The sequence below is a fragment of the Lissotriton vulgaris genome, chromosome 7 (genome assembly GCF_964263255.1).
Source record: "Lissotriton vulgaris chromosome 7, aLisVul1.2, whole genome shotgun sequence".
In the NCBI taxonomy this organism is placed as follows: domain Eukaryota; kingdom Metazoa; phylum Chordata; class Amphibia; order Caudata; family Salamandridae; genus Lissotriton; species Lissotriton vulgaris.
In genome coordinates this window covers 1101699420-1101726247 of record NC_141695.1, presented here as the reverse complement: position 1 = coordinate 1101726247, position 26828 = coordinate 1101699420, and the positions used below count along the sequence as shown (strand labels likewise).

Here is a 26828-nt window from a genome sequence, read left to right as displayed (position 1 = left end):
TACCGGTAAAGTATTTTCAGTGGAATGTGTGGGACCAACAAGATTGAACTGGGCGTTGCAATATAATTGTTTTCAACTCTTCACTGTGGTGTTGTTTATGGTCAATTGAACCCTATTCTCCCTTCACTCTGTTTCTAAGAGTTTATTTTCCTAAGTGTTCTTGTTTACAGTCTGTTTTCATGTTTTTCGTTGCTCTGCTTCAGCCATTGCTCCATATCCATTGTGTGTTTATAAATAGCCTCTGTCCTTAGGCTAGTCGGTTACTGCTATTTCCTGGCCATGTGTGGCTGGCCAGGGACTATATTTATAGCAAATAAAAACTGTTTTCCAAGTCTCACTGCCTCCGGCACATTTCTTCAATTTACAACAATTTCCTTTGCAGTCCCTGGTGGTGTCCACACCCTGCTCTGGAGCTAGCAAGGATTCCTGCCTTCTTTGATCACACATCTCATAAATACAGAGCTCTGCTGCTGGCTGGTATTTTCATCAAGAATGCTTTTCTGTTTAGGTTGTTCCGGTCAAAAAAGCTTTAGGTGCTTAGAAGCTCTGCACCATTTTGATGTGTAACAGCGTCACTTAGTGGTCAAACTGCATAACACTTTTGGCAATTCATTTCACTAAGCATTTCTCAGCCCTAAAATTTCAGATCTGCAACTCACATGGGATAAGCAGCTTTACCAACTCAACGTACTGATTTGTATATGAATGTTTGTTTGTTCATTAACGTGATCTCTAAGTCTAGAGCAATAATATTATGTATCAAATGCAGTGTCTGCCACACACTTAATTTAAAATGCAGCAATATGGGAATCCCCCATCACTTTTACAAAACAAAAAGAAGCAAGCAAAAAGATTGAATAGGTGGTTCGGTTTGTTTACTAGTTGCATGAGTTGTATGATTGCTGTTGATGGGAATACATTTTTACCTGTAAGAAAAAAGAACATTGTTGGTAAATTTGTTGGAGACCAAAGGGCAAGAGGTTTTTGACTATTTAATCAATCAATCAGGAATTTTTGAAGCGTGCTACTCACCCGTGAGGGTCTCAAGGCTCTGGGGCAGGGGGGTTTCGAGCAGCTATGTGGTCATCCAATGAACCAGGTCTGGAGATCCTTAATGAATAGGGTCAGTGTCGGGCTTTGTCTGATGCGAAGGGGCAATTTGTTGCATGTCTTGGCCGCAATGAAGGAGAAGGATCTGCCACCTGCTCTGGCCCTGTGGATGTGGGGGACTGTGGCTAGGGCTAGGTCCGCAGAGCGGAGGTTTCTCTTGGGGGCGTGGAAGGAGAATCTTTTGTTGCGGTATTGGGGTCTGGTGTTATGGAGGGCTTTGTAGGCGTGTGTGTGCAGTTTTAAGATTATTCTTTTTTCGACATGGAGCCAGTGGTGGTCGGGGAGGTGTTTGGTGATGTGGTCATGTTGTGGGATGTCGAGGACAAGTCTGGCTACAGCGTTCTGGATGGTCTGGAATTTGCGGAGGAGTGTTTTGTTGATTCCGGCGTAGGGCACTTTCCTTAGTCCAGTCTGCTGATGATGAGTGCATGGGTGACGGTCTTCCTGGAGTTAGGGGGGATACATTCAAAGGTGTTGGGGAGTATGCAGAGTGTGTTGAAGCATGTGGAGGACACGTGTTGATATGGCGGTTCATGGTGAGTGAAGAGTTGAGTATGATGCTGAGGTTGGAGCGTGGTTCATAGGGGTATGTGGGTTTCAGAGGGTGGGGGACCACCAGGTTTTGTCCCATGCGGAGGAGGTGGATCGGATGAAGAGGATTTCTGTTTTCGCTAGTTGAGCTTCAGGCAGCTGCTTCTCATCCAGGCTGCGACACCCTTCATTCCTACTTGGAAACTGGGCCTGGTGATGTCAGGCTCCTTGGTGAGGGAGAGGATGAGCTGGGTATCGTCGGCGTATGAGACTATGTTGAGTCTGTGTTTTCTGACAATGGTTGTGAGGGGAGCCATGTAGACAAAGAAGAGAATGGGGCTGAAGGAGGATCCTAGGGGTACTCTGCATCTGATCTCTGTAGGTTTGGAGAGGAATGGCGGGAGTCTTGTTCTTTGTGTTCTGCCTGAGAGGAAAGATCAAATCCAGTGTAAGGCAGTTCTCTGAATGCCGGCGTCATAGATTCCACCAGCTAGTGTGCGGTGGGAGACTGTGTTGAAGGCTGCTGAGACGTCTAGGAGGGTGAGGGCTGCAGTGTGGCCTTGGTGGAAGAGGGTGCCGATGTTGTCAGTGGCGGCTATGAGTGCGGTCTCAGTGCTGTTGTTGCTGCGGAATCCGGATTGAGAGGAGTCAAGGATATTGTTGGCTCCTATGAAGTGCGCTAGCTGGATGTTGACAACTTTCGTTCGTCGTAGTGCAGGTGCGATGGTAGTGGCGGCCCTGTGGAAAATGTGCGGTGGGCAAGGGTCAGTGGGTACTCCGGAGTGGATGCTTTTCACTGTCTTTGCGATGTCTTCTGGGGTGAGAGGGGCCCAGGTGAGGAGGGTCGGCATTTATCTGCAATTATTCCTCCACAAGGATTATAGCCTGCACATTTTGATGAATATGTAAAAGATTTGGAAAGACTTCAATCACATTTTACTGCGAAGCGACATACTGGTAGGAAGACATTAAATTATTATTCTAGAAATCAACTTGTGGCTGGACCCACTGACTGAAATGTTGCATCCTTGCGTATTTTGGTAGACCCTTGTGTAGACCCTTGTGAATTTTGTACCTTAGTAGACCAACGCATTCACAATTGATATGTATGTTTTGTTATGTTATCAATGTTTTTGTAGCGTGCTAATAGCCCATGAGAGTATCCAGGCGCTCTGCTGCAGAGGTGTGAAGCCAGTGCTCTCTGATACCCGCGTGGGTCTTGTTCATGCTATACAAAATGTTATAAATAAAAAAAAGGGTCTTTCTCGAAAAGCCAGGTCTTTAGCTTCTTGCAAAAGTAAAAAAGTGAGGAGGAAGCTGTCATGTGTTTCTGGAGGTTTTTTCCAGGCTTTAGGGTGATGTAGGAGAAGGTGCTGCCCCTTCCTCTTTTGTGTGTGCTTGAGGTGTGTGCTAGTGAGAGACTGGCCGAGGGGAGGTGCCTGGAAGCTTGGTGCAAGTGAATGCAGCTGTTCAGGTAGGCAGGGCCAGTGTTGTAGAGAGCTTTGTAGGTGTGGGGAGGATTTTAAAGATTTCAAGTTATTAGAAAGATGCATTAGTGTTATTGTTAAAGCAGTAAAAAATGCTGTTGGCAACAGGTATGAATTTCAAAAGTTTGTATCTGAAAAGATCAGTACTTACCACTGCACCCTGTACTCCATTACTGAGTGCAAGCTTTCCAATTATTTAAGGGTAGGATTCCCTGCACAGAACTGATTTACACATGGATTAAAGAAGATTTACCACTCTCAGATTTAAAGTCTCTCTGTCACAAGGCTAAAGTCAATGCTGAAAAAACACAAGGGAAAGGTTTCTCTCAGAGCCGTTCTAATTCTAACTGTAAATATATAAACAAGCATTTGCAATGCAATCGGTCTTGCCTTTAGGACCTTATCTGTATTTAGCTATGCAGCACATTCTATCAAGACAGTTAAATAGAGGCAGTTGAACAGAATAAAAGTGCCTAAGCGGAAGCAGACCAGTCCTAGGGCTGATCTCCAGAGCCCACAAAGTACATACATATATAAGTATATACTAAAGTATATACAAGAGGTCTCGAAAGCTTGACCTACAAATGATGACAGAGTCAAAATCTAATTACTATTGAACATTAAGAAAGGTTTATCGACGTGTTCAAGAGTATTTAAAGTTCTGCACGCTGTTAAGACCCCTGCCAAGCTAAATAGTGGCTCATAGTAAAGGTTAAACAAGATTGTTAGAGTAAACATTGATACCACCAATCGTCCCCCTAGTACTCCACTAGTGCCACTTCGTTTAGATCTTGACATTTGTTCACTCACTCACAGAGTAAAACTTAGACCCTTGATGTACTGGAGGAGGATTTGGTCATCAGCTGAACTATTAGCTTCTTGTCTGGGCTTGGAAGAAATCATGAAACTCCCCGGGCCACCAGGATTGCATGGTTGAAATATATCAAGCATTCATGTGGTAACATGTGAGCTCCTCCGGAAATGTCGAGTGGCATTTCTAAGACTTTGCTCAAGGAGTAGTATTGAAGATATGTTGATGGTAGATTGCACAGTTCTGAGGGGGTAGGCACCCTCACCTCCACCTTTCTGGAATTCAAAGACACTTATCATTTGGAAATGTACATGGACACAATTGATCCTCCGATTGTTAAGACACTCTACATTAAGTTCCGTGTTGGGACCTTGCTGCTTCAATCATTTACTGCTAAGTGTCGGCGCACCCTTGCTGGTGCTGAACCGTTACCGGACCTAAGTTGACTGTTTTGCCTAGAGGTCAGGGAAACTGTAGACTATGTTCTGTACCTTTGTCCTCAGTATTACGTACACAATTTGGGCATTAGGGACTACAAAATTGAAACTAGGGTATTCATGGCAGACATAGCTTAACCAATTGGCTTTGCTATCTCTTGGTTTTTTGCATATATGTGGAGACACAGACAGAAAAAGACTGCGTCTGTTACTTAGCACCTATGATTATTGTGTTCAAGTTGCATTTTGCTGTTTTTTAATGATTTATATGTATGTATAATAGTAGACAATAAATATATGGTTTTTTGGATGAAATGTAACCTTTAACTGTTGTGATGTTCTCCTTATATGCTGCTAGTCCCGCTATTCTCCCACTAGGAATCTACGGTCCTCCGGCAGACTTCTGCTAGCGACCCCCCGTTTCAGGAGAGCGAAATGGGGTGGCAGGGCCTTTTCCACCCTGGCCCCTGCGTGGTGGAATGCTCTTCCTCTGGAAATAAGATCACTGCCCACCCTTCAGGCTTTCAAAAGGGCCCTGAAAACTCACCTTTTTACGCAAGCGTACCTGTAGCGATGTAGCGAATTTCTTTCTGAATTGTTCTGTTAGGCGCCTTGATACCTTCGGGTTATTGTCTGCGCATTATACATTTTACTCATCACCTCATCATAGTTTTAATTGTGGGTATTTTAATTATTTTACATGCCATGTTTTTATGTGTTTAATTATTGAATAATATGATAGTTTTAAGTCATTGTGTTTGCTTTTTCTGTCAATTGCTAAAATAAAGCTATTACCATGATGATGATGATCTGTTATGTGGTTAAGGTATTCCTGCTTATTTTGAAAAATCCGGACCCAGATTCGTCATTCTAGTTTCATTTTACAGAATCAAACCAAAATGTCATGCAAAAATTTCACTCCTCCTACCTGTGAAGGCATCCTTCAACCATTATATCCATTTGTTGGTTTGTTGTTGTGCCAATCCTCCCTTCACTTTCTGTTTATTAAATGTTTATTTTTCTATGTGTATATGCTTACGCTCTGTTTCTATATTTTCCTTTGCTTTGCGGCAGCGCGTGCTCCATTTCCATTTTGTGTGTGAGTTAATATATAAATTCAAGACATTATTATGACAAATATTGCATTCCTATTGGGAAGAGTTGGCACAGGCCATAACAATGTAAGCAGCCCTGTTAGTAATTATTAACATGGTACAATAAAAGTATGGGAGCCCTGTTGAGAATCATTGTTCTTGTCCAGTAAGTGTATGGCTTCTCTTGTGAAAATTGTCGACACTGCCAATCCGTTTTTGGCTGGTCTCCTGAGAATGGCATTAGCCCATATATAAACTGTCCAATAAGTGTGTAGCAAACCTGATGAAAAGTGTTAGCACAGTCCAATAGTTATGACAACCCTCCTGACAAGTCTTGATATTGGCTGAGATTAAAAGCATGGCAGCACTGCTAAGAAATGTTGACACTCTGAATGAAATATATATAACTGACACTTCTTGAAGTGCAGATGCCAATATGATGCATGGATTCCTGAGGTGAACTTTACTTAGGGGCCATATGTAATCAACTCTACCCTACCATGCCATCTACGACGAAGAGTGGCTAGAGTATATATTTTCAATTTCCCACACCGAAGATCTCGGAGGTATATGGAGTCGTAGTGAAGAAAAAGGACACGCCCAATTGGGCCACTGTGAATGTTCAACCAAGTGAGATTACATAGTTGCTCTTGGGCACCACGCTTGTTGATACTTTTTGCCCGGGTTATGGGAACTTATTTTGTCCATCCAAAGTGGAAGGGGGCATAGGCAGCTGCACAGAGAGAGAAAAATCAGAGCAAGAAGCAGGACTCTACCTCTAGACTGCCATACACTACCAGCGGATCCGTTCCAGAGTGATGACTAAAGGGCCGGGGTGCTGCCAGGTCAGCTCCTGTAACTGGAGGTGGAGATGGAACCAACTCCACGCTGTTAAGTCGCAAGCCTCAATGTGGTCCATATATGGCGTTTGACGCTCTGCACAAGGTCCCACTAGAACCGCTTCAGCAGGAAAGAGATAGGGCCCCTGCAGCATTTCCCGACTATGTCTGAGGGTGCAGATTGGCTGTACCTGTTTCTACATGCCTGTATGCCCATGACACCTAAATTGCCTTTAAACTCATTTGTTTGGTAACGTTTACTTAATTATGCACAGTTTTTCACTCATTTTCTAACATTTCCTTGTATGGTGAATTACAAATTTCTAAATAACACAGAAATTCTATTCCGTTTTGAACAATGGCCCTCTCCAACATGACTAAAAGGCATCATTTGCAATTGGATGGCCCACAAAATCCTTGCAGGAGAATTCCAAATACTTCTTGTAAAATAGAATCTAAGTTACTCCATGAAATTATAGGGTAGAATCACCACCTCCTGTAAGGTTCTACCCAGTTTTACCATTTTATTTTACCATTGTGCTGTTTCTAATCATCCCAAATATTCTTGGCTTTAGAATAAAAAAAAAATTATTGCAGGAGAATGCAGTGCATTCTTTAAAATCACAACTCATTTCACATCTTTTTCAAAAGCAATTCCAAAAGGCGAATGCTCACCATCTCCTCGAAGCCTCTCTTCTATATTGTTATCGTAGATTGGGACCATATCCCTGAACATCCATTTTTATACCAGCTAAAACTATTTCGAATACAGGTGTCATGCCTGCCGCTCAACAACCTCTTGGTCATTAATTGGGTTTGTAGGAGAGCAGGCATTAATACATTTATATGCAACTAATGATAAACTTCAACATTAAGAATGGTTAAAAGTAATGTTTTTTTTGTCTGATCTAAGCCATCAGTTATGGTCACTTTAAATCAATGGCTGGAGATAGTTGTCTTCCTAGAACTGTCAGGGTTCTCACAGATTTCTTTCCTCCAATCAGTCCTATTTATGGTGCATTTTAACATCCTCAAAGAAGTGTACTTTTTTCTTCGTGGGCTCAGTACTTCTTTATACTGAGGGTATACAAACATTTTGAGGTCCCATTTGAAGGGTATATTACAACCAAACACTTTGCCACTGCTTGGATGAAATGTAGAGGGTGATGCAAAATAGTTGTCACTTTCTTACTTGGCCAATAAATTGTTGAGAAAAATATTTGCTCAGAAGGAAATAAACGGGGGGGGGGCTTCCACCAGGGATATATAGACCATAGGTCGATCTCACAGGTGAGCTCAGTTTAAAGCCCATGCCCTTTCATAGTCTGCTCCACTTCAGTATCATTCATGCTATCAGAGTTATCATGAATACCACCAGTGACCAGTGCTGCAATGGATCCCATTGTCGGTGATTCACAAATCTGATCATTTCCCAGTTAATACACTTTCCAATATTGCCATACAATTAATAGCAGGGAAGACGTCAGCGAGCATGCTCAAGGTACAGGCTGCGCTGGCTAGACATGCAATGCGCAGCCACCTAGGCACCATTGCACAAGAAGCTCAATTCCTGTCCATTTTTTCTTTTCAAGAAAAATGCAGGGTGCTGTCCCTACAGGACAGTAGTCCTGGGATCTGAGGCTGTCATCTAGCCAAGAGTTTTATAATTCTTGAGTGTAAATGGTGTGTCCATTGCTGCCCTTGATCTGTGGATCTCTTCATCCTCAGCAAGGCTCTAGGCTCACGGACATTGAAGCAGACGTTGGATAGGGCTTTAGATCTGTCCATCCATCCCGTGCAATGTCCACCCATCCGTGCATCCATCCATACAACCTGACGGTTTCGCATTTCAACTTCATCTATGTGTGTGTGCTTATTTAATATGTGTTCCCATATGTATAAGCACACACACCTTGGTTATGGCACCCTGGACAGGTTGGAAAAGTTCACACTCACTTTCCCATGTGTGTGTTTTAAAACTTATTTAAACCATCTTTCTCCACTTGTCTTATGCAACAACTGCTGTAACTTTGGCGCGGTGTCACAACGACGTGCCAATATAACCACTTCAAAATGTTGTTTACTTAATGAAAAATGCCTTTATTTTATGAGTAAATGTGTTAAAGGAACATTCCTGGTGCCATCTTTACCTAATGTTAGTGCTTTCTTTCTTCAGATGGAAGACCTGAAGTTCCGTCAACAGAAGAAGCACACATTTGTGGACCTCATTAAGACCCCCAACATTCGCACCATCACAATAATGACAATATTTCTATGGTGAGTAGGCTCACAGCTCTTGATTGGTTACCTCTAACAGACATTGATGCAAATGATGACAACCACCTTCTGTGTGGCCTCCCTCTGAAAACAAGCCTTGAGACGAATACAAAAAATAAGGTCCTCACTTAGAGCAGGGCAGCGATGCGACATCTGCCCGCCTCTTCGTTCCCTGGCCTCGTTGACAGAAAGGGGGAGATAGTGTTCCCTATAGTAGAGCACCGCTGGAACTGCCATTTCAGACACCAATTTGACTGCTGAGATGAAAGCTGAAATGGTGTTGACAGATTACCCAGTCCAGCGCCGTGACTGTTGGCAGTCTAACCTTCTTGGTGCGAACATGTGATTTAAAAAAATGTAAACGTAAATCCGTATTTGTAGAGCACGAACTACTCACCCTTTCGGGTCTCAAGGCGCTGGAGGCTGTCGTGGAAATTAAGTGAGCTATTGCCCAGAGTCACATGGTGCTGAGCTGAGCAGCCACCGGGGATTGAACCGTGAACCCTGTGCTCCGAAGTCATCCCCCCTGGCCGCTACACCACACCTCTCCACTTACAGTCTTACTCTGAAAACTAAGCAATCCGCCCTGATGCCTTGGTGAGTCTTTAATCCCTGTGAACCAGGGAAATTGTCCACTTTCCAGGACACACATGGGTTTCCATGCAAACTGTCTGCAAGAGTTCGTGGTTAGGGGTTGAAATGGCAGCAAGTGGATGGAGTCTTAAAGGAATATATCACGTGCAGGGTCAAGGGGTGTTATCCTACATTTTACCCAAGAACGCTCACGCCATGGCAGTGGGAGCTTCCACAAGTGCAAAAATGCCATTCATTGCAGAGGGAAAGGCTAGATTTGGTAGGGCTACAGTCCCATGTGTGGCGCAGGTTGCACATGTGCCGCACTATGGGCTGGGCGAAAATATGTCCAACAAAGTTTAAATAAGGTTCCTAGAGGGATGATTTACTAACATTTGACGCAGAGCAACGCCGCAAGACAGCTTGCTTTGCTTTTCTATGTCAGATGGAGAATGGAGAGGGCAGGAATGTACCATATCTAGTAAGATATGGTGCATTCCTGCTTTCTCTCTGCGCTGGCACACCAGTGCCTGCCAAGCGCCAATGCATGAACCATTGCACCATTCTGCAAGGGGGCCTGCTTTGCAGGCAGGATTTGTTTAGTGCAGGAAAGAACACCTTCCTGCACAAAAAACATACTGAGATGATTTTCCTCTTACAGAATGCAGCACACAAAGAGAGGAAAAAACAAGTAAAAATAAACATATTGCTCCTTTTTACACCTCCCCTGAGAAGGCGTAGCATTTTGATTTATTTCCAGGCTTACTATTTTTAGTAAATCTGGAAATGCTTCAAAAATCATGGATGGATGCCTGGGAACATCCACGCTCCACACATGGAACACGTTTCAGGGCAGAGTAACGCAAGGATCAACTTGTGCTGCCTTGCATTTCTGCAGATTCACTATGCCACGCAAGGTGGCTCTGTGTAGCACAGTAAACCTTACTGAAGGGCAAGCATTGCTCTTGCTTCACCTTGCATGATACAAGGGCAACACAAGCCCTTAGTAGATCTGAGCATAAATATGTAAGGCAAGTGTTTACCACAGAATTTGCCTCTCATGTTGTGTACATTTTTAAAAAGCTGCATGGGTTAATCTTTGATTTCAGTTCACCTAATCTCCCTGAAATATTTCTCATACAAAATTATCTGAGGGCTTTCCTAGCATGAATCACAGGTTTCCTAAGGTTTTCCCAGTGGTGTTTATCACAATGTACAAAACATTTAGAAGTTGGTGGATGGCACGTTTTTCCGCCAGGGGGAGAGAGTAGATTACTCCGTCTCTCTGGTGGAGAGATCGCCAGCAAAATGAATAAATGACCGCCATCATGGTGGGTCCTGTCAATGCTTTTCGCTGTTTAACACATGGCTCAATCAGCGGGATGGAGCCCTGTCCCAAACATGTTTCTTTTTTTTTAATTTTGAAAACGAAAATCCTGAAGCAGGATTTTCTTTTTGAAAATAAAGAAATGTAATGCTTCCCTCCCCATGGGAGCCATCTACCATGCTAAGGGGAATATTATTACCATCTATGTCTCTCACCATTGGGATTTGCCTGGCAGCGATGGCCATAAAAAAAATGGCTGTATGTCTGCCAATCTTGATTTAGCGTGTGGACATTTAGCCATTTCCCTGACAGTCATTAATCCGTCAGGCCATCACAGTAGTTTGGCTGTTATGTTATGTTAATTTCGATTTATATAGCGCCAAATCACCGACAGGTCTCTTAGCGCTTGCTTTGGGAACCCGTCCTGGCTTTCCCTGCGAGATAACCCCTACAGGGCATCCCCAAGGTGAAGACCAGGCATCCCATCGCGGTGGGCCGTAGTGGAGATTAAGCAAGCTGTTGCCCAGAGTTGCAGAGTGTGAACCCATGATTCGAGTAGGCACCGAGGCAAGAATTATCGAGTCCATGGACATTTTTGAGCTCAAGACCCTGCCGCGGCGGGAATTGAACCCTGGTCCCGGGTCTGACCTCTGCATCAGGGACTACCTCCTCTAACCAGTGAGCCACACTTCTCCACTGTGGAGGTGATGGAGTGGTCACCGCCAGAGCCAAACGTTAGGTTTGGCTGCTTCGAAATGGTTTGGGCATACCTTGGCATACTTGACAGTATGTATATTATGTCACCTTTGCGATGGTGTAGTCATACCGTTAAGATATGAATCGTCCCCTGTGTATTCAGATCAGACTAACTTGCTATTATAAGAACAACAAGAAATCTACAGGGTTATACTGTAAATGGGGCTAAATTAGGCATTTCTACTCTTCACCTATATATGTCCTAGTCTTCCTATATAAAATTCATAGTTTTGTTGTGCGAATCCTATCGTAAGATCAAATGCTTTACATGTCAGGTTTGAAAGGGATTCTCACAGCAATTACACTCCTGTTGGTCACCCTCTCCTCTGTAGAAATATTTATGACATCACACTTCACAAGAACCATACAAAGCTGATGTACACACAAAATTACTTACAACCCTGGAAGCTATGTAATCCAACCTTGTGCTGTGAACTGTACCAATAAGAGTGCTGGTGTCCTTCCTGTTCCATCATGATTTCTCTGCTGATTTAGATAAAGAGACTATCACCATCCAAAATTGCCTAGGTCTCTTATGTGGGTTATATGGGCCATCCTAAGCAGAGAAATCATATAACAGAAATTATATAAGCAATTCAAACCAAAACCTATTTGCCTGGCATCTGCACCTTTTGTTGGGCTCCTTCACTGCTGTTCCAGTCCTCACACAGCTTCTCTAATGAGCATTTTTGTTGTTTTTAGACGCTCCCTTCAGTCTCTTTGCTCTTACCATCTTAACCCTTTATCCTGTCCAACTTATTTCAGTGTTTGAAGTCTTAGCTGCTTCATCCACGAGACCAGCAACAATCACGATGCGGATAATCAACGTAGCTTGGTTTGAAATAGATCCCAGCCCCTGAGGACACTCCAGAACCTACCCTTGAGTTTACAGAGGAAGAATTCCATAAGGTTATATTCAGTCAAAAACCTATGAAAGCACCAGGTCCTGAGAAAATTCCCTCAGATATGTATCATGATCCATCACTCTGGACCACCATTCCGAAAACAGCATACAATACTGTTTGGGAACATGAGAAAACACCATCTTCCTTGAGAACTGCTGCCTTTGTTCCAATTCATAAAAAAGGATCTTGTAAGCAACCAATTTCCCAGATGGATGGAGCAGGGAAACGTTATGGCAAATTTCTCCTTGCAAGTATAGAAGCCTGGGTCTAAGATGAAATTATCTTTATGCATCTCCAATCAGGATTCACGAAAGGCCAAAGCACTATTGACCAAGCAGTGAGACCATATTTTAAATGATTCCAATATGTGCCTTAAAAGAATGCACTGTTATATATAGTCTCCATGGACCTAAAGTCAGTCTTCCACTCAGTCGATTGAATGCGTTTGTGGCTGGACCTGAAACTTCAAGGCCTTCCAGATAAACGCCTTCCTGCTCTGAAACAGGTGTATTGGGTTAAAATAGCTTAAGTGAAATAAGGCCCAAAAGGAGAATGCAGGCCTGATTCTGAAATCAACACTGGAGTCAGGCAAGGTTGTCTGCTCGCACCCATTTTGTTTAAGTAATGCATGAAAGCTGTATGTAAAGGGCTGTCTGCATTGAACCTGGATGTACCAGTGAAGTGTGGTGACAAATGACCTGTACTATTATTTGCTGGAAAATGCTGTTCTATTGGCCTGTACAGAGCTGGCAATACACAGGCTACTTAAAGGGTTAGAAAATTACTATAACTCTAAACACCTCTGCGTCAATATCAGAATCTCAAAATTCATGATTCTTAATTCAAGGAAAATCTTTAAGACAACAGTTCAGATCTATGGATCACCCCCAGACAACGTTCAATATTATGACCACCTTAGGTTACGATTTGATGGCAAACCTCCTTTGGCAGAGCAGGCTCTGAAAAGGGAGACCATCGTGAGCCTGTATACCAGAGGCGGCTGATAGAGCCAGCTCTCCAAGCATATAAAATGAATGCATAGGCGTCTAGCACATATGGAGTTGAACTTTGGAGGTTCAGGAAGTCAACAGGACTTCAAAAAGCCAAGAATGTATTGCTTCAGGACTTATTACTACTTGACTGTGTGATCCCAATGGCTGCTTTAGCGGCAGAACTGGGCATGCGCAGCATTGACGCCCCGGTCCCCCTAAACCCATCCTGTACTGTTTCGGATTGTGAAACAATCCTAAACTGGGAATCTATCTAAAAGCTTTCCTAGATGCATGGCCTTCCAAAGACCCCTCTAAACTGTGCTGGCTCCACCATAATGCATAGGCTCTAAATGACATAGGCTTTGGAGCATCCTGGATGAAGCGTGCGCTAATGAAAAGATCGAGCCTGTCGACAATCAAAAGGAAGTACTTTGAGTATATCCTAGTCAACCGCAAAATGCAATGAGGCAAATTATCAATACCATTTTTGCAAATGAAGTCCCTGGATTTCTATTAAATGTGTATGGATCACATATACTAAGCCACCTTAGATAATTGTATAATGGGAGACCAGGAAACTGTGCTAAATTGTATGCTTCTATGTGCCAAATCACGGAAGGCAAGGAGGCTGTACTTTCGGCCTCTGTTTTTTAATAGCATAAGACAATGCAGTGAGGCAATGTCTTCATGCCATAGGACACACTCTAAAGTTTGTTTTCTGCCAATAGCCTCCTATATCTCAGATTTGGTACCTTCTAAGGCCTCAATTAACAGCCTGCAAAAGCTAGCATTGTTTACTGTTCAAACTCATACTATCGAGACCTTGCTGACATTAACATGACTATATATTTTGATTGTAGTTGTTAATATGGCATGATTCAATGTGAATGGCTTATTTTGGCCGAAACAATATATTTGCTTTCATGAAATATGTATTTGAATGTGTGCTAACAAATTCCTCCAGCCATTTCTCACTGCAAGAAGTGTGGGCAAGGTAGCAAAGGTCCAAGGATTCTAAGGCTTGAACAACGCTTAGATAAGCTGTTTTTATAGGTGAATGGAGACACACTCGAAGCTCTGGACCTCTTGGGCTTCATGTAGAAATACAGGCGTATATTATTATGGTTTCGCGGTAGTTCACGGGTTGAATCCCAGGCCTGGGATTCAACCCGTGAACTACCGCGAAGGCGGAGGACTGGGAGCAGGGACTGAACACGGCAACAGCCCAATAAAACTCACAGAAGAACTTCTGCTCCTGGAGTACTGAACTCCCTGTACTTTGGATATTACAAAAATTGGAAACCATAATAATATACGCCATATATGTGAAATTAGCCTTGAGAAAGCCCCGGCGCAACTCGGCTGTCCATGTTCCACAAAAAATAATAAAGATGTCCTATTGCAACCAGAAATAGTTTTGTCCTCTGTATGACGACTTGAAAGAACGGATATTATTCCTGATAAGAATTATTGTAATTTTCTATGGAGTACACACTCATCACTTCTCACTGCAAGAAGTGCTTGGAAACCAGCACATACATTTCAAGGACCGTATGTATTTCTTGTTAGAAAAGAGAAATAGATTTTGAAGCTATAGTGGGGGTTGATGAGATAATAAAAACTTCACATACTTCCTGGCCCGTAGATGTGTTACTTTTTATTTTCTACCAGATCGCCCTACTCATTTCTTTTCCATATGGGAGTCTTGTTGTATATTGGGTATCAAACAAGGAAATAAGAAAAACAAAATAACCAGTGTGCACAATACAGAATCAGATGTAAGAAATACCGTCTGTGGCTATGTAATGAATAAGCCCAATTTCACAATTGTTATGTGTTTACTGTGTATTAGAACATTGGAATATTGAAGACAATGGCTGGTAGAAGCCCTAAGAGAAACATTCCAATGTTTTCTTTCATTTCACAGCTGTTGCTGTGAACAAAGGGCTCTCAGAGGCCGAGGAAACTTAAAGCCCTCGAGCTCCGTGAGGCCTTTGTTTTTCTATTTAGAACATTCTTCCCTCTTGGGGCGGAATGCTCTAATACCTTAAAGCCTTCTGAAGAGGGCTATACCAGCCATTAAAGGCCCGCTCCCTTGTTAAAGAGACTCGCTTTCGGCTCAGGCCTTTTACGCTGTAGAAAGCCTTTAATGGCTGGTTTAGCCTGCTACAGCGGGCTTTAAGGCAATATTATTAGCAACATTCAAAGGATACATCAAATGTGGAAGCCATTGTGTCTGACAGTGCATTCAAAAGGATCATATAATATAGCCTTTTAGCCCACCGCAGTGGGCTATGCTGGCCATTAAAGGCCTGCTCCAGCTTTAACAAGAGTGCTGGACTTTAATGCTGGCATAGCTCAGCTACAGAGGGGTATACGGCTATTAGAACATTCCACCACTAGAGGGCAGAATGTTCTAACAAATAAAACAGAGGTGTTACAGTGCCAATACACTGAAATTCCCTCAGGCTCTGTTTCTGCCTTTGCTCAGCAGTAAAAGACAACATTGGAATGTTGGCTCTCTGGGCTTCTACCAGCTATCAGAAGCCGAGAGCACTCCATTGTTTTTCGATGGAGCTCTTAACCTTCCAATGTTCTGATATTCATCAATCTTTGGTACTAAATAAAAAAAAAAGTCAAACGGTGTTTGGATCCATAGTATAATCTTTTCCACTGGCAGATTTCTTGAACCAGATCTGACCGTTCCATTATTGCACATTTGGAGTTTTAACAAAGAGGTTTTGAGAAAAACTTCTACCTCCTCTTTTCTTTCAGGATGATCATCTCCATAGGTTACTTTGGTGTGTCCCTCGACAGCCCCAACTTGCACGGAGACCCCTATTTAAACTGTTTTCTAATGGCAGTCATCGAAGTTCCAGCATACATTGCTGCATGGCTGCTTTTGCGCAAAGTGCAGAGAAGATATTGCTTGTGCAGCACATTGCTTCTAGGCGGCGTGCTCCTGCTCCTCATTCCGCTAGTGCCTCAAGGTAAGTTTCTTTCTTATGTACTTTTGAGTTTGCCCAGATCTGTCTTCAGGGACTTGCAGACTGCTTCACAGACAATGTTTTACTGCAGCAGGAGCTTCTCAAACATCAGACAGTGAGGGGGTTAGGAATATACACATTGGAAATGATTAGACAGTATACTGCACAGTTTGCTACATATGCACACCACACGTATGTATTGTTCGAGGCACACGTTGCTAAAATGAATTTCCCATAAGTACTAGCAGTAATGCATGCTTTGGCAAAGAATAAACTTCTGTATTTTGTAATTCACTGGTTTAAATGTGAATTACTCCTACCTATGCAGACTTGATTTTAAAATGCTTGTAGTTGAGTAGATGTGTATTCATCTTGGCTCTGGTGGATGATTCATGAATTTACAGGAGTAATAAATGTTGACTGACAGAAAATGTCTTGTGATTCTCATTGTTTTATTCTGTGATAAGCCACTTCTTACTCAAGAAATATCTCTGAACATTACACCTAAGCGTGGAGTAAGACAACTTCTCACAGAAGATGCTATGTGAATCAGACCTAGAAATTCAGATCTAATAGTACCTCTGGTACCATGGCCCTGATGGAAGATTTAGGTGAACGGGAGAAATGACATAAACCAGCAAGTGGTCCTCCCAAGGGCGGCTCCTTTACGTGGGTGGACGAACGTCGCCCCACTCCTTTCTCACAGTTTGAGAAGCAGAAACATAAAATGGTATTATGAATGCCATTTTATGTTTTTGCTTCTCACACTGCGAGAAAGCAGAAGGCTTTGCTTGGGGGCAGTCGGGTTGGCTGTCCTGCTTCAGGCAGGGGAGAAGTGGCTTGCCCACTGTTGTGGGCGCTGACTGTTTGGTAGCCCCAGGGCCGACCAAACCAGTCATAGGCACTCTCCTGTTTTGTCAATGTAAGCTGCATGCAGCCTGCATCCAGAAAACGGCCTCCCCATAGACACCTGTGCGGTCAGCGTCCCAGCCAATCACAGCGCTGCCATTGCAGCTTTGTGATTGGCTTAGGGGAGGAGAGGAAGGCTGCCTGCTTTCTGTGAGGAGCAGAGAGTGGAGGTGCCATGTGGGACCGGAGGCGAAGGTATGTTAAATTTATTTTTAATCACTTCCTGCGCGAACCCACCCCTTCCAACCCCAAACCCCCAAGGTGGGGGTCTTTAAATACAGCAGACAGCCCTACCAGAATGGCGGATATCATGACCTTCACCCCACGGCAGGACCCCTGTGTCTACTATACAGATTATTTCCTAATTTAAGATGGCAGCATGCCCCTGTTTTACCAAGTTGTATCTGGCCATTCAAAGTAATACATTTCTACTGCTTGTTCAACATACTAGTTATCCAGTATTTGGGGTGTCTTTCATAGATTCACATGCCTGAATCATTCCCCGTCGCCGAGACGGGAGCCTCCGGTACATAAAAAAGTAATGTCCTAAGACATACGTAGAGAAAATAGGCATAAGGGCCTCCCCTTAGTAGCCTTTCTTTGTCCTTATGTAAAAAGGACCAAACTCTCACAGTCAGCCAATCAGCTCCGACCTCCCTCTAGAACCTTCCTGGGAGGAGCCTCAGTCCCTCAGATTTTCTACCGCACGTTGTGCTAGGGAGTCTCCAGCCTGAGCTCTCCTCAGGTTTCCTTCGAAATCATCTAACTTTCTCTGAAAGTGATTCTTCAATCTCAACTCTTCAAAGACTACTTCACTACACTGTTTTTGCAGTACGTGTTTTTCTTCCACTGCCTTTTCCATGTCAGAATCGCAGAAGAAAGCCTCTTCCATGTCGGAATCACAGAAGAAAGCCCTTTTCAAGGCCTGCTCTTCATGTGGGAAGAAAAGGATCCATGCGGATGATGAGCACGACCTGTGCTTATATTGCCTGTACCCGGACCACGTCTCGGACAAATGCAGGATATGTAGGGCCTTCCCTAAAAAGACGGTGAAGGACATGGAAGGTCGCCTTCTCGTCTGGCTCGACAGGCTTAAGGACAGAGACACTCTGGAATCTTCCAAAGGCAGTGTTTCCAAGTCCTCAGAAGTCTCTAAAAAGAGGCCCAGGGTAACTTCCCCTGGCCACTCAGACACTCCTCCTAAGAAGGCACACAAGAAGTCTTCAGAGGCAAGGTCTACGACATCTTCAGTGTCTGTTCGAGACGATCAAACTTTTAAAAAGCCTGCTCCATCGACTACCAGACATGCCCAGAGGACTACCTCGGTCACAACCACCGTGTCGACGACGTCAGCGTCGTCGCCTTCAGCGTCAACGACGTCGACTACATCCTCGTCCTCGGGTAGACCTGTCTCCTCTATCATTCTACTGAAGTCTACGCCGACGACATCAGCGTTGACGAGCCCATCGTCGTCAAAGACGTTGCCAAAGAACCCACCGTCAACAGCAAAGACGGCGACGGGGGACTCGACGACAAAGACGTCGACGAGGGAGTCGGCGATGAAGACGCCGATTACAAAGGCGCTGTCGACAACGGGCTCGCCATCGACGTGTGCATCGACGACGACAACATCGACGTCGAAATCATCGTCCACGACCAAAGTGCCGTCGTCTACCCCACCATCGGCAAAGACATCGTCGACGGCAGAATCGTCGCCGTCTACGACGAAGGCTCCGTCAACGGACGACTCGTCGTCGGAGATGGCACTGTCAGCGCCATGGAAGAAATCCAAACTGGTGGAAGTGTCGGCCCTCTCGATAACACCGTCAACGGCACCCTCGACGGCAACAGGATTAAAGGCCACGTCTGGCAAAACTGCCAAACTGCAGATTACCCCGGAAACAACGTCTCTGAGCAGAGTGGAAACGCAGCCACCTCAGGAAATCCTCCAAAGTGAAGAATCTGAAGAGGATGACCACCCGGGTCCCGCTACTTCTATCTCAGACCTTAAGGTCAAATGCCAAAGCACTGATGAGGAACAGGAGGAGTTCGCTTATCAGGAACACTCCGTCCACACTAGTGTCCGCACAGAGGTCACCCCAATGATATGCCTGCCGGCGACTCTTGTCAATGACCTACGGTACCTTGTACAAGATTACAAACAACGCTTCCCAGATGCGGACAGTGGGAATCAGACACCTGTCGCACATACACCGGCGTCCGCCCCAAATCAACCTCTACCTCAAACCAACCGCGGCAAGGTCCAACCTCAGGTGGTGAGACCCCGTGACAAGGTCCAACCTCAGGTGGTGGACTCCTCAGACGATGATGAGGATGAGGAAGAATTAGAAGAAGGAGAGGTCCAGGAAGTCCACTCGGACCAGCATGACGAAGATGAATATGTGGCGTCATCCCCAGCTTCGTCATCCCCAGCTTCGCCACAACCACGCCAAGCGGACTCGGCGCCTGTGGACATTGGCGGCTTCCACAAACTGGTGGACAGGGCGGCTTAGAGATTCCATATGGTCGTGGAATCAGCTGAAACGGAATGCTTTTTGCATGACTTCAAAGAGCAGACCCAAAAGTCGGCTAAATCTATTCCGATTATAGAATTCTTATGGGAGCAAGGCAAGAAATTGATGCTAACACCCGCTTCTGTACCCGCGGTTGTTCCGCGCCTGGACAAGAAATATAAAGCCCCACTTACAGCGGCGGCTTGCCTCAATGGCCACCCTAAACCTGATTTGGTGGTTACTCAGGCGGCACAGAAAAACTCCCGCAACCCTTCCTCCCCGCTGTCCGCTCCTCCAGACAAGGAAGGCAGGAAACTTGACACAATAGGAAAGAGGTTCACGACTACGTCAGCCATGACCATCAAGGTGGCCAACTCCATTGCCTTGTTGGGGCGTTACAATCGCCAACTATGGGAGGACATAGCCCCTTACGTACTGACCCATTTCCTCACCAATTGGCACCAAATTACCACGGACCGGTGGGTCCTCCAAATGATACGATTCGGCCATTCTCTCGAATTCACAAACATCCCTCCCAATACGCCTCCCCAAAGATGGGCGCACAAACACCTACGCCTGCTTCTCCAAGAACTGTCTGTCATGCTACACAAAGGAGCAATCGAACGGGTTCCAGCATCCTTAAGAGGGAAGGGGTTTTATTCCCACTTCTTCCTTGTACGACAGAAGGAAAACAAGTGGAGGCCCATTTTAGACCTCCGGGCGCTCAACACCTTCCTGCGGAGCCAATCGTTCAGGATGGTGACAATCCAGGAAATCCTAGGCACTCTGGAAAAGGGAGATTTCATGACATCCTTGGATCTCCAGGACGCCTACTACCACATCCCCATCCTCAAGCGTCACAGAAAGTTCCTGAGGTTCGAGGTGGCAGGCCGACATTATCAGTTCAAAGTCCTACCGTTCGGCCTCAAATCCGCGCCGCGGATTTTCACAAAGTGCCTTGCACCGGTGGCGGCTTTTCTGCGTCAGTTGGGTCACCAAGTCTTCCCCTACCTAGACGACTGGCTGGTGAAAGCACCCTCGCCCGAAGGCGCGGCCGAATCCTCCGACGCCTGCACCAATCTTTTTCAAAGGCTGGGATTGACCCTCAATCTCAAAAAATCATGCATTATCCCTACGACAAGGATTACCTTCCTCGGGCTACCTTGGACACGGAGTGCGCAAGAGCCTTCCCCTCGAAGGAAAGGACAGACAAGATATTGTCCCTAGCCACGGCTGTGGCAACAAGAACTCACCTCAAAGTCCGGACTTACACATCCCTACTAGGAATGATGTCTTCCTGTATACTCCTCATCCCTCACTGCAGGCTCAGGATGCGCCCCTTGCAGGAAGCTCTCATGAGCCAATGGACTCAGAGTACTGGCTCGTTCGAAGACATTATACGGATAACGCCAAAAATATCCAAAGGTCTGGAATGGTGGAGACGTCGCAAAAATCTAACAACAGGCTTGCCGTTTCTCCTTCCGGCGACGCCTCTGGTGATCACGACGGACGCCTCCCTGGAAGGCTGGGGCGCTGTTCTCCAGGACCTGCGGATCAGCGGCAAATGGGAGGATCAGGAAAAGCTGCTCCACATAAACCTTTTGGAGCTGAGGGTGGTCTATCTTGCTCTACAAGCCTTCCTACCACGCATCCAGAACTCCCCTGTGCTCGTCAAAACAGACAACACCACGACGATGCACTATCTAAACAAACAGGGGGGAACGCGGTCGCTCTCTCTATCACGCGAATCGCAGAAAATCTGGAACTGGCTTGTGTTACACGGAATCTCGCTCAAAGCGGACTATGTTCCCGGAAAAGACAATACCATCGCGGATGCCCTCAGCAGACAGAGATCCCTCTCCCACGAGTGGGAACTGAGCGACGACGCTCTGGCTCACATCTTCTCCCAATGGGGTGTCCCGAAGATCGACCTGTTCGCCACCAAGGAGAACGCCAAATGCCCAAACTACGCAAGCTGGCATCCCCAACAGGGGTCACTGGGAAATGCTTTTTCCATCGGTTGGTTCAGCGTGTTTGGGTACGGTTTTCCTCCGTTTCCGATGATCCCGAGGCTCCTCCGGGAGATGAAAGCGGAGCCCTGTACCCTGATCCTGATTGCTCCGTTCTGGCCGAGACAACACTGGTTCTCGGATCTGCTTCGCCTCTCCATCAGGTCACCGATTCGCCTGAGGCAGCGCCCGAACCTCATCACGATGTCCAGAGGGCAGGTACAGCACCCGAGCCTCCACTCGCTCAAGTTATCGGCCTGGCTCCTGAGCACAGAGAGTTCTGTGACCTAGATATCCCACAGGACTGCAGGGATGTTCTGGCGAGAGCGAGAGCGGGCAGTACGAACAAAACCTACTCTCTCAAGTGGAAAAGGTTCTGCATGTGGTGTTCGGACCAGGGCCTGCGACCGCTCACTGTCACCCCTGAGCAGTTATTGCCATACCTCCTACATTTGGCACAGTCAGGACTGGCACATGCATCCATTAAGGTTCACCTGGCAGCCATCTCTAGGTTCACCAGAACTTTCACAGGCCCTTCTCTGTGGTCAAGTAGGCTGGTCAAGCAATTCCTGAAGGGGCTCTACAGATCCTTTCCAAGGCCTCGGAAAGTCCCTCCGACCTGGCAACTGAATCTGGTACTCAACCAGCTCATGAGACATCCGTTTGAACCCATTCATCGGGCATCTATCAAACACATATCCTGGAAAACGGCGCTCTTGCTCGCTCTAACATCGGCCAGGAGAGTTAGCGAGCTACAAGCATTGTCCATTCAGGAACCATATATGCAATTCAGACAGGACAGGGTGGTGCTGAGACCGAACACTAAATTTATACCAAAGGTGCCTTCGGACTTTCATCTCAATGAACCAATTGTCCTTAAGTCCTTCTTTGCGAACCCTTCCACAGCAGCGGAAAGAGCACTGCATTCTTTGGATCTCAAGAGATGCCTAAAGTTCTACCTGGATAAAACTAAGGATCTCAGAAAGTCTACACAACTGTTTGTGGCATACAGCAGACCAAGAATGGGCCTGCCTCTTACAAAACAGAGCATCTCCAGATGGATCTCCTCAGCGATTGCATTCTGCCACGACCAGGCCGGAAGGCCTTTGACTGATCGTGTTTCTGCCCATTCCACCAGGGCGATGTCCACGTCAGCAGCACTGTTCGCTGGAGTGCCAATCTTGGACATATGCAGAGCGGCGACCTGGAAGTCACCGCACACTTTCTCCAGGCACTACTGCCTGGATATCGAGCTTCAGAAGGATGCGGCAGTGGGCCAGGCGGTGCTTCGCCATCTCTTTCAGTGAGGTGAGCCTTCCTACATCCCGCCATCCAGGTATGCACATTCTTTGTTCTTGTAAGATTCTGCTTACGCTGTTTTTCCCATGTTATTGCTGATATGTATATTGTCTAACATGACTGCAGAGCAACTTTGTATCACAAATGTGCATATCTAATTGCTAGCTACTCTGATTCAGGCATGTGAATCTATGAAAGACACCCCAAATACTGGATAAGAAATGCGTTACTTACCTGTAACAGCAGTTATCCAGTATTGGTGTCTTTCATAGATTCACATGCAACCCTCCCGCCTCCCCTGGAAGGACTCACATCCCTCTCTGACAGTATTACGCCAACCTAGCTGGGTGCGTACGAAAATCTGAGGGACTGAGGCTCCTCCCAGGAAGGTTCTAGAGGGAGGTCGGAGCTGATTGGCTGACTGTGAGAGTTTGGTCCTTGTTACATAAGGACAAAGAAAGGCTACTAAGGGGAGGCCCTTAGGCCTATTTTCTCTACGTATGTCTTAGGACATTACTTTTTTATGTACTGGAGGCTCCCGTCTCGGCGACGGGGAATGATTCAGGCATGTGAATCTATGAAAGACACCAATACTGGATAACTGCTGTTACAGGTAAGTAACGCATTTCTTACAAAATATCAAACAATTACGATTCGGGTCTTTACTTTTAACAAATTATCTTTTAGGCATTCATTTTAATTTGTGACAGTATTGTTAACAAATGACTTACGGTGTTGTATGATAAGTTTTTCATCAGTTACTATGTGAAACGAGGTGTAACTTGAACAAAAGGAAGTTACCTTAGGTCAAGTTTTGTACATCCCTCTGAAAGTACAATCTGTCTAAAGCGCTGGGTGTTGGTGCTTTGCGTGAGACATTCGATGACCTCCACAATATCATAAAATAAATAGATTTTTACGAATTTCAATAAGACTAATAGAACCAGAGTGCATTGTATTTTCTTTTTCTAATGTTGCCTCAGTGATTAATTTGTAAACCAATGAGTGTCGGTTCCCAAAGTTCTATAGTGAAGCCTGTGGCCAATGCTATTAAATGTCTATGTGCCAATATAGCCTTACAGGCCACCGTAGCGGGATCTACTAGCCATTAACGGCCCTCTCCAATGTCAAAAGCCGGAGCAGAAGGCGAGGGCCTTTAACAAATGTGCGGGCATATAATGGCCTGTACAGGCCACTACGGAGAGCTCTAAGGCTGTTAGAACATTACTCCCCTAGAGGGTGGAGTGTTCTAATTAGTAAAAACAAACCCTTTGCGAAGCCCAAGGGGGTTTAAATCAACAGCAACAGCTGCAAGCAAAGTCACAATTTGGAATGTTGGAGCTCTGGGCTTTTACCAGCCACTAGAAGCCCGGAGCACTCCATTGTTTTTAATGGAGCTCCCAACATTCCAATGTTCTAATAAAGTCTGCACATTCTGTGCACCTTTAATCCATTACCAGATGCTCCCTGCCCATTTATCTCACTCTTGCAGGTTCCTGCTTTCTCCATTCGTGGCAGTTTTGTCCGTCTTCCCTCCTTTCTTCTTTTATCTTTTTTGTGTTTTTCTCTCTCTTGCGCTCCACAAATATCTGATGAGGAAAAATGAGCTCTGCTGCCCAAAACTCAGTGCCCATGGACTCCTTGGCCTACCACCGGCCAAATTAAGCACATACAAACCCTTTGTGCCATTGGTTCGTCATTTTTTACCATATTAAAAGTGAAACACTGGCGGTGCAAGTAACTTGTAAATAAGCCCCTGTATGCTCTTACCAGTAGTATGGTTTCACCTCTAGATACTGTGCTCAAGCAAGTGGCAAACTGCTATGAACTGTCATAAACTATTCTAAACTGTTTCAAGCAGCAACAATGTTAATGATGATGTTTTACGTTTTCAAATATACATTTGCAATGCAAGCATTAACTTCACTTTGTTTTTTAGAACAATCATTTACATTGCATGTATTTTCAATGCAAATGTTAACTTTGTTTGTATAAACGAAGCACATTTGGAGTAAGTTTCTAGAAGTCTTGTGGGCAAAAAAGTGGTATGTTAGCTTTAAAGAAAATAAAACAAGGCCTTCATCCTATTATAATGAAAATATAGTGTTCCGTTAATTGTTATATTTTTAAACATTTAAAGTACAGATGCCCTCATTTACAAGAGGCCTGCGCCATCAGAGTGTCACTTTTTTTGGTGCTCCGGTGGCAAGGCCTCTCTGTCATATCTATGAGGCGAAGCAGACCCACCCTGTGTAGCTTTGCCTGGCCTCATAGACCTGGAGTAAGGCAAGGGAGCGCAAAGTGCTGCCATGCCTTCCTCTGCGTCAAGGAGGAGTTCCATGTGCATTGCGGAAGGGGTTCCCACGCAACACCCAAGGATTTTGACGCTGCCTCAGATTTACAAAATCATGGAAACCTGGCACAGTGGCAAAACCTTTTTCCTTTTTTTCCCTCTTTCCTTGTGTGCCGCATTCTGCAGTACACATAGAAGGATGAAAATGCCTTAATCGATTGTTTTTGTGCAGGAAGGGAACCTTCGGCACAAAAACAATCATTCATACAACGCAGACACCCTTGCACCATGGTACAAGGGTGCCTTTGCTGGTGCAAGGCAGGCAAAACGGTGCCAGTGCAGTGGGAAAGGACAGGAATGCGCCATATATCATACATACTACACATTCCTGACCGTTCTTTTTGATGCAGGGCACCGCCGCAAACTGACTCACTGCGCTGCCCTGCATCAAAAACTTGTTTTTTGAGGCCCAGAGTGTACAAATAGAACTTTCAAATGCTTGAATACATATCTTTTTCCTTTAAGTAACATAACTAGATTTGTTTAATTGATCTTCACACAAGGCAGGTCTTCAAACTTTTGAAAATTTTGGCCAGGATTTATTAGGGGCTTACATTGTCCTTTTGTGACACAGGTTGTAGTAAAGCAACACACGTCCTTAAATGGGATTTCCAAAGTTACTAATGGGTCTATTTGTGCCACCCTGTGTGACTTTGTAAAGCAATTGTAATGCAGCGAAGCAGCTTGCACTGAGTTCAGTTACATTTTGTCGTGATCGGCATCCCATGGGCAAAGCATGGGTCATACATCCACCAATGGAATTGGAACAATCCCATATTTACTGAAGGTAGTGAACCTGCGATTGTGGCAAAAAGGTGCACCTACAACAGAGAGGTGTAACAAGGAGGAATATGCATTCTGCATTACGCATAAAGAAAGGAAAGTGCCTCTTAGGATTGTTTTTGTGCAGAAAGGTGTCCCCTCCTGTACACAGACAACCATGCCTGTAAAACATACACCCTTGGGGCGCAAAGTTACCGGAGTTGGAGCTAGGCAGCCTCAAATACATCAGTGCAGGTAGAGCGCTGAAGATTGCCATATCCCAGTAGATATGGCTCTGTTCAGCTCTCCCCCATTCTTGCAGCACAGCAAGTTTTGCTTGATACCCTGATTTGCGAGAATTTTTAGCAAATATGGCTGTCAATTTGTTTACTCTGTCATTATTTTTAGACACTGCATGGAGAGTGTTTTTCAGATTTTGATACTCGACACTGCCATCTACTGCTTCCCAAGATAATTAACATTCAATGTTTACAAATTTAATAATGAACAACAATATTTTTGAGAGAATAAGGTTAAGCCCTTGTTGTCATTTTTTGTATAAAAAAAAGCTAGCTAACAATTTTTTGGGACCATATAACTTTTAAAAGCCCACTCCAAATTGATATTGTTCATACTCACAGTGCTTAGACATGCGTTGTAAATATGTGGATCTTATGTTCTTTTAAAGTACACCCCTGCTAATTAATTGGAACATGAAAAGATTTACTGAAAAAAGATAGCTTAGTAGGTTTTTAAACAATGCTGCGTTGTTTTTGTATGCAATGTTAATGGTGTTGAAATGTAAGTGCATTTAATGGCAATGTACTTAAATGCGTTGGCTTCAATTACCTCGAAAT

At 44.8% G+C, this 26828-nt stretch overlaps 1 protein-coding gene across 1 annotated transcript in view; it reads left to right on the top strand.

Moving 5' to 3' along the window:
• The window catches only part of LOC147702976 (solute carrier family 22 member 4-like), a 400838-nt gene that overhangs the window by 291580 nt on the left and 82430 nt on the right, over window positions 1-26828 (top strand). Inside the window, exons 6-7 of the mRNA XM_086931556.1 lie at window positions 8486-8586; window positions 15915-16129. Coding sequence (XP_086787682.1) covers window positions 8486-8586; window positions 15915-16129 — 316 coding nt within the window. The remainder of the gene's footprint in view (window positions 1-8485; window positions 8587-15914; window positions 16130-26828) is intronic.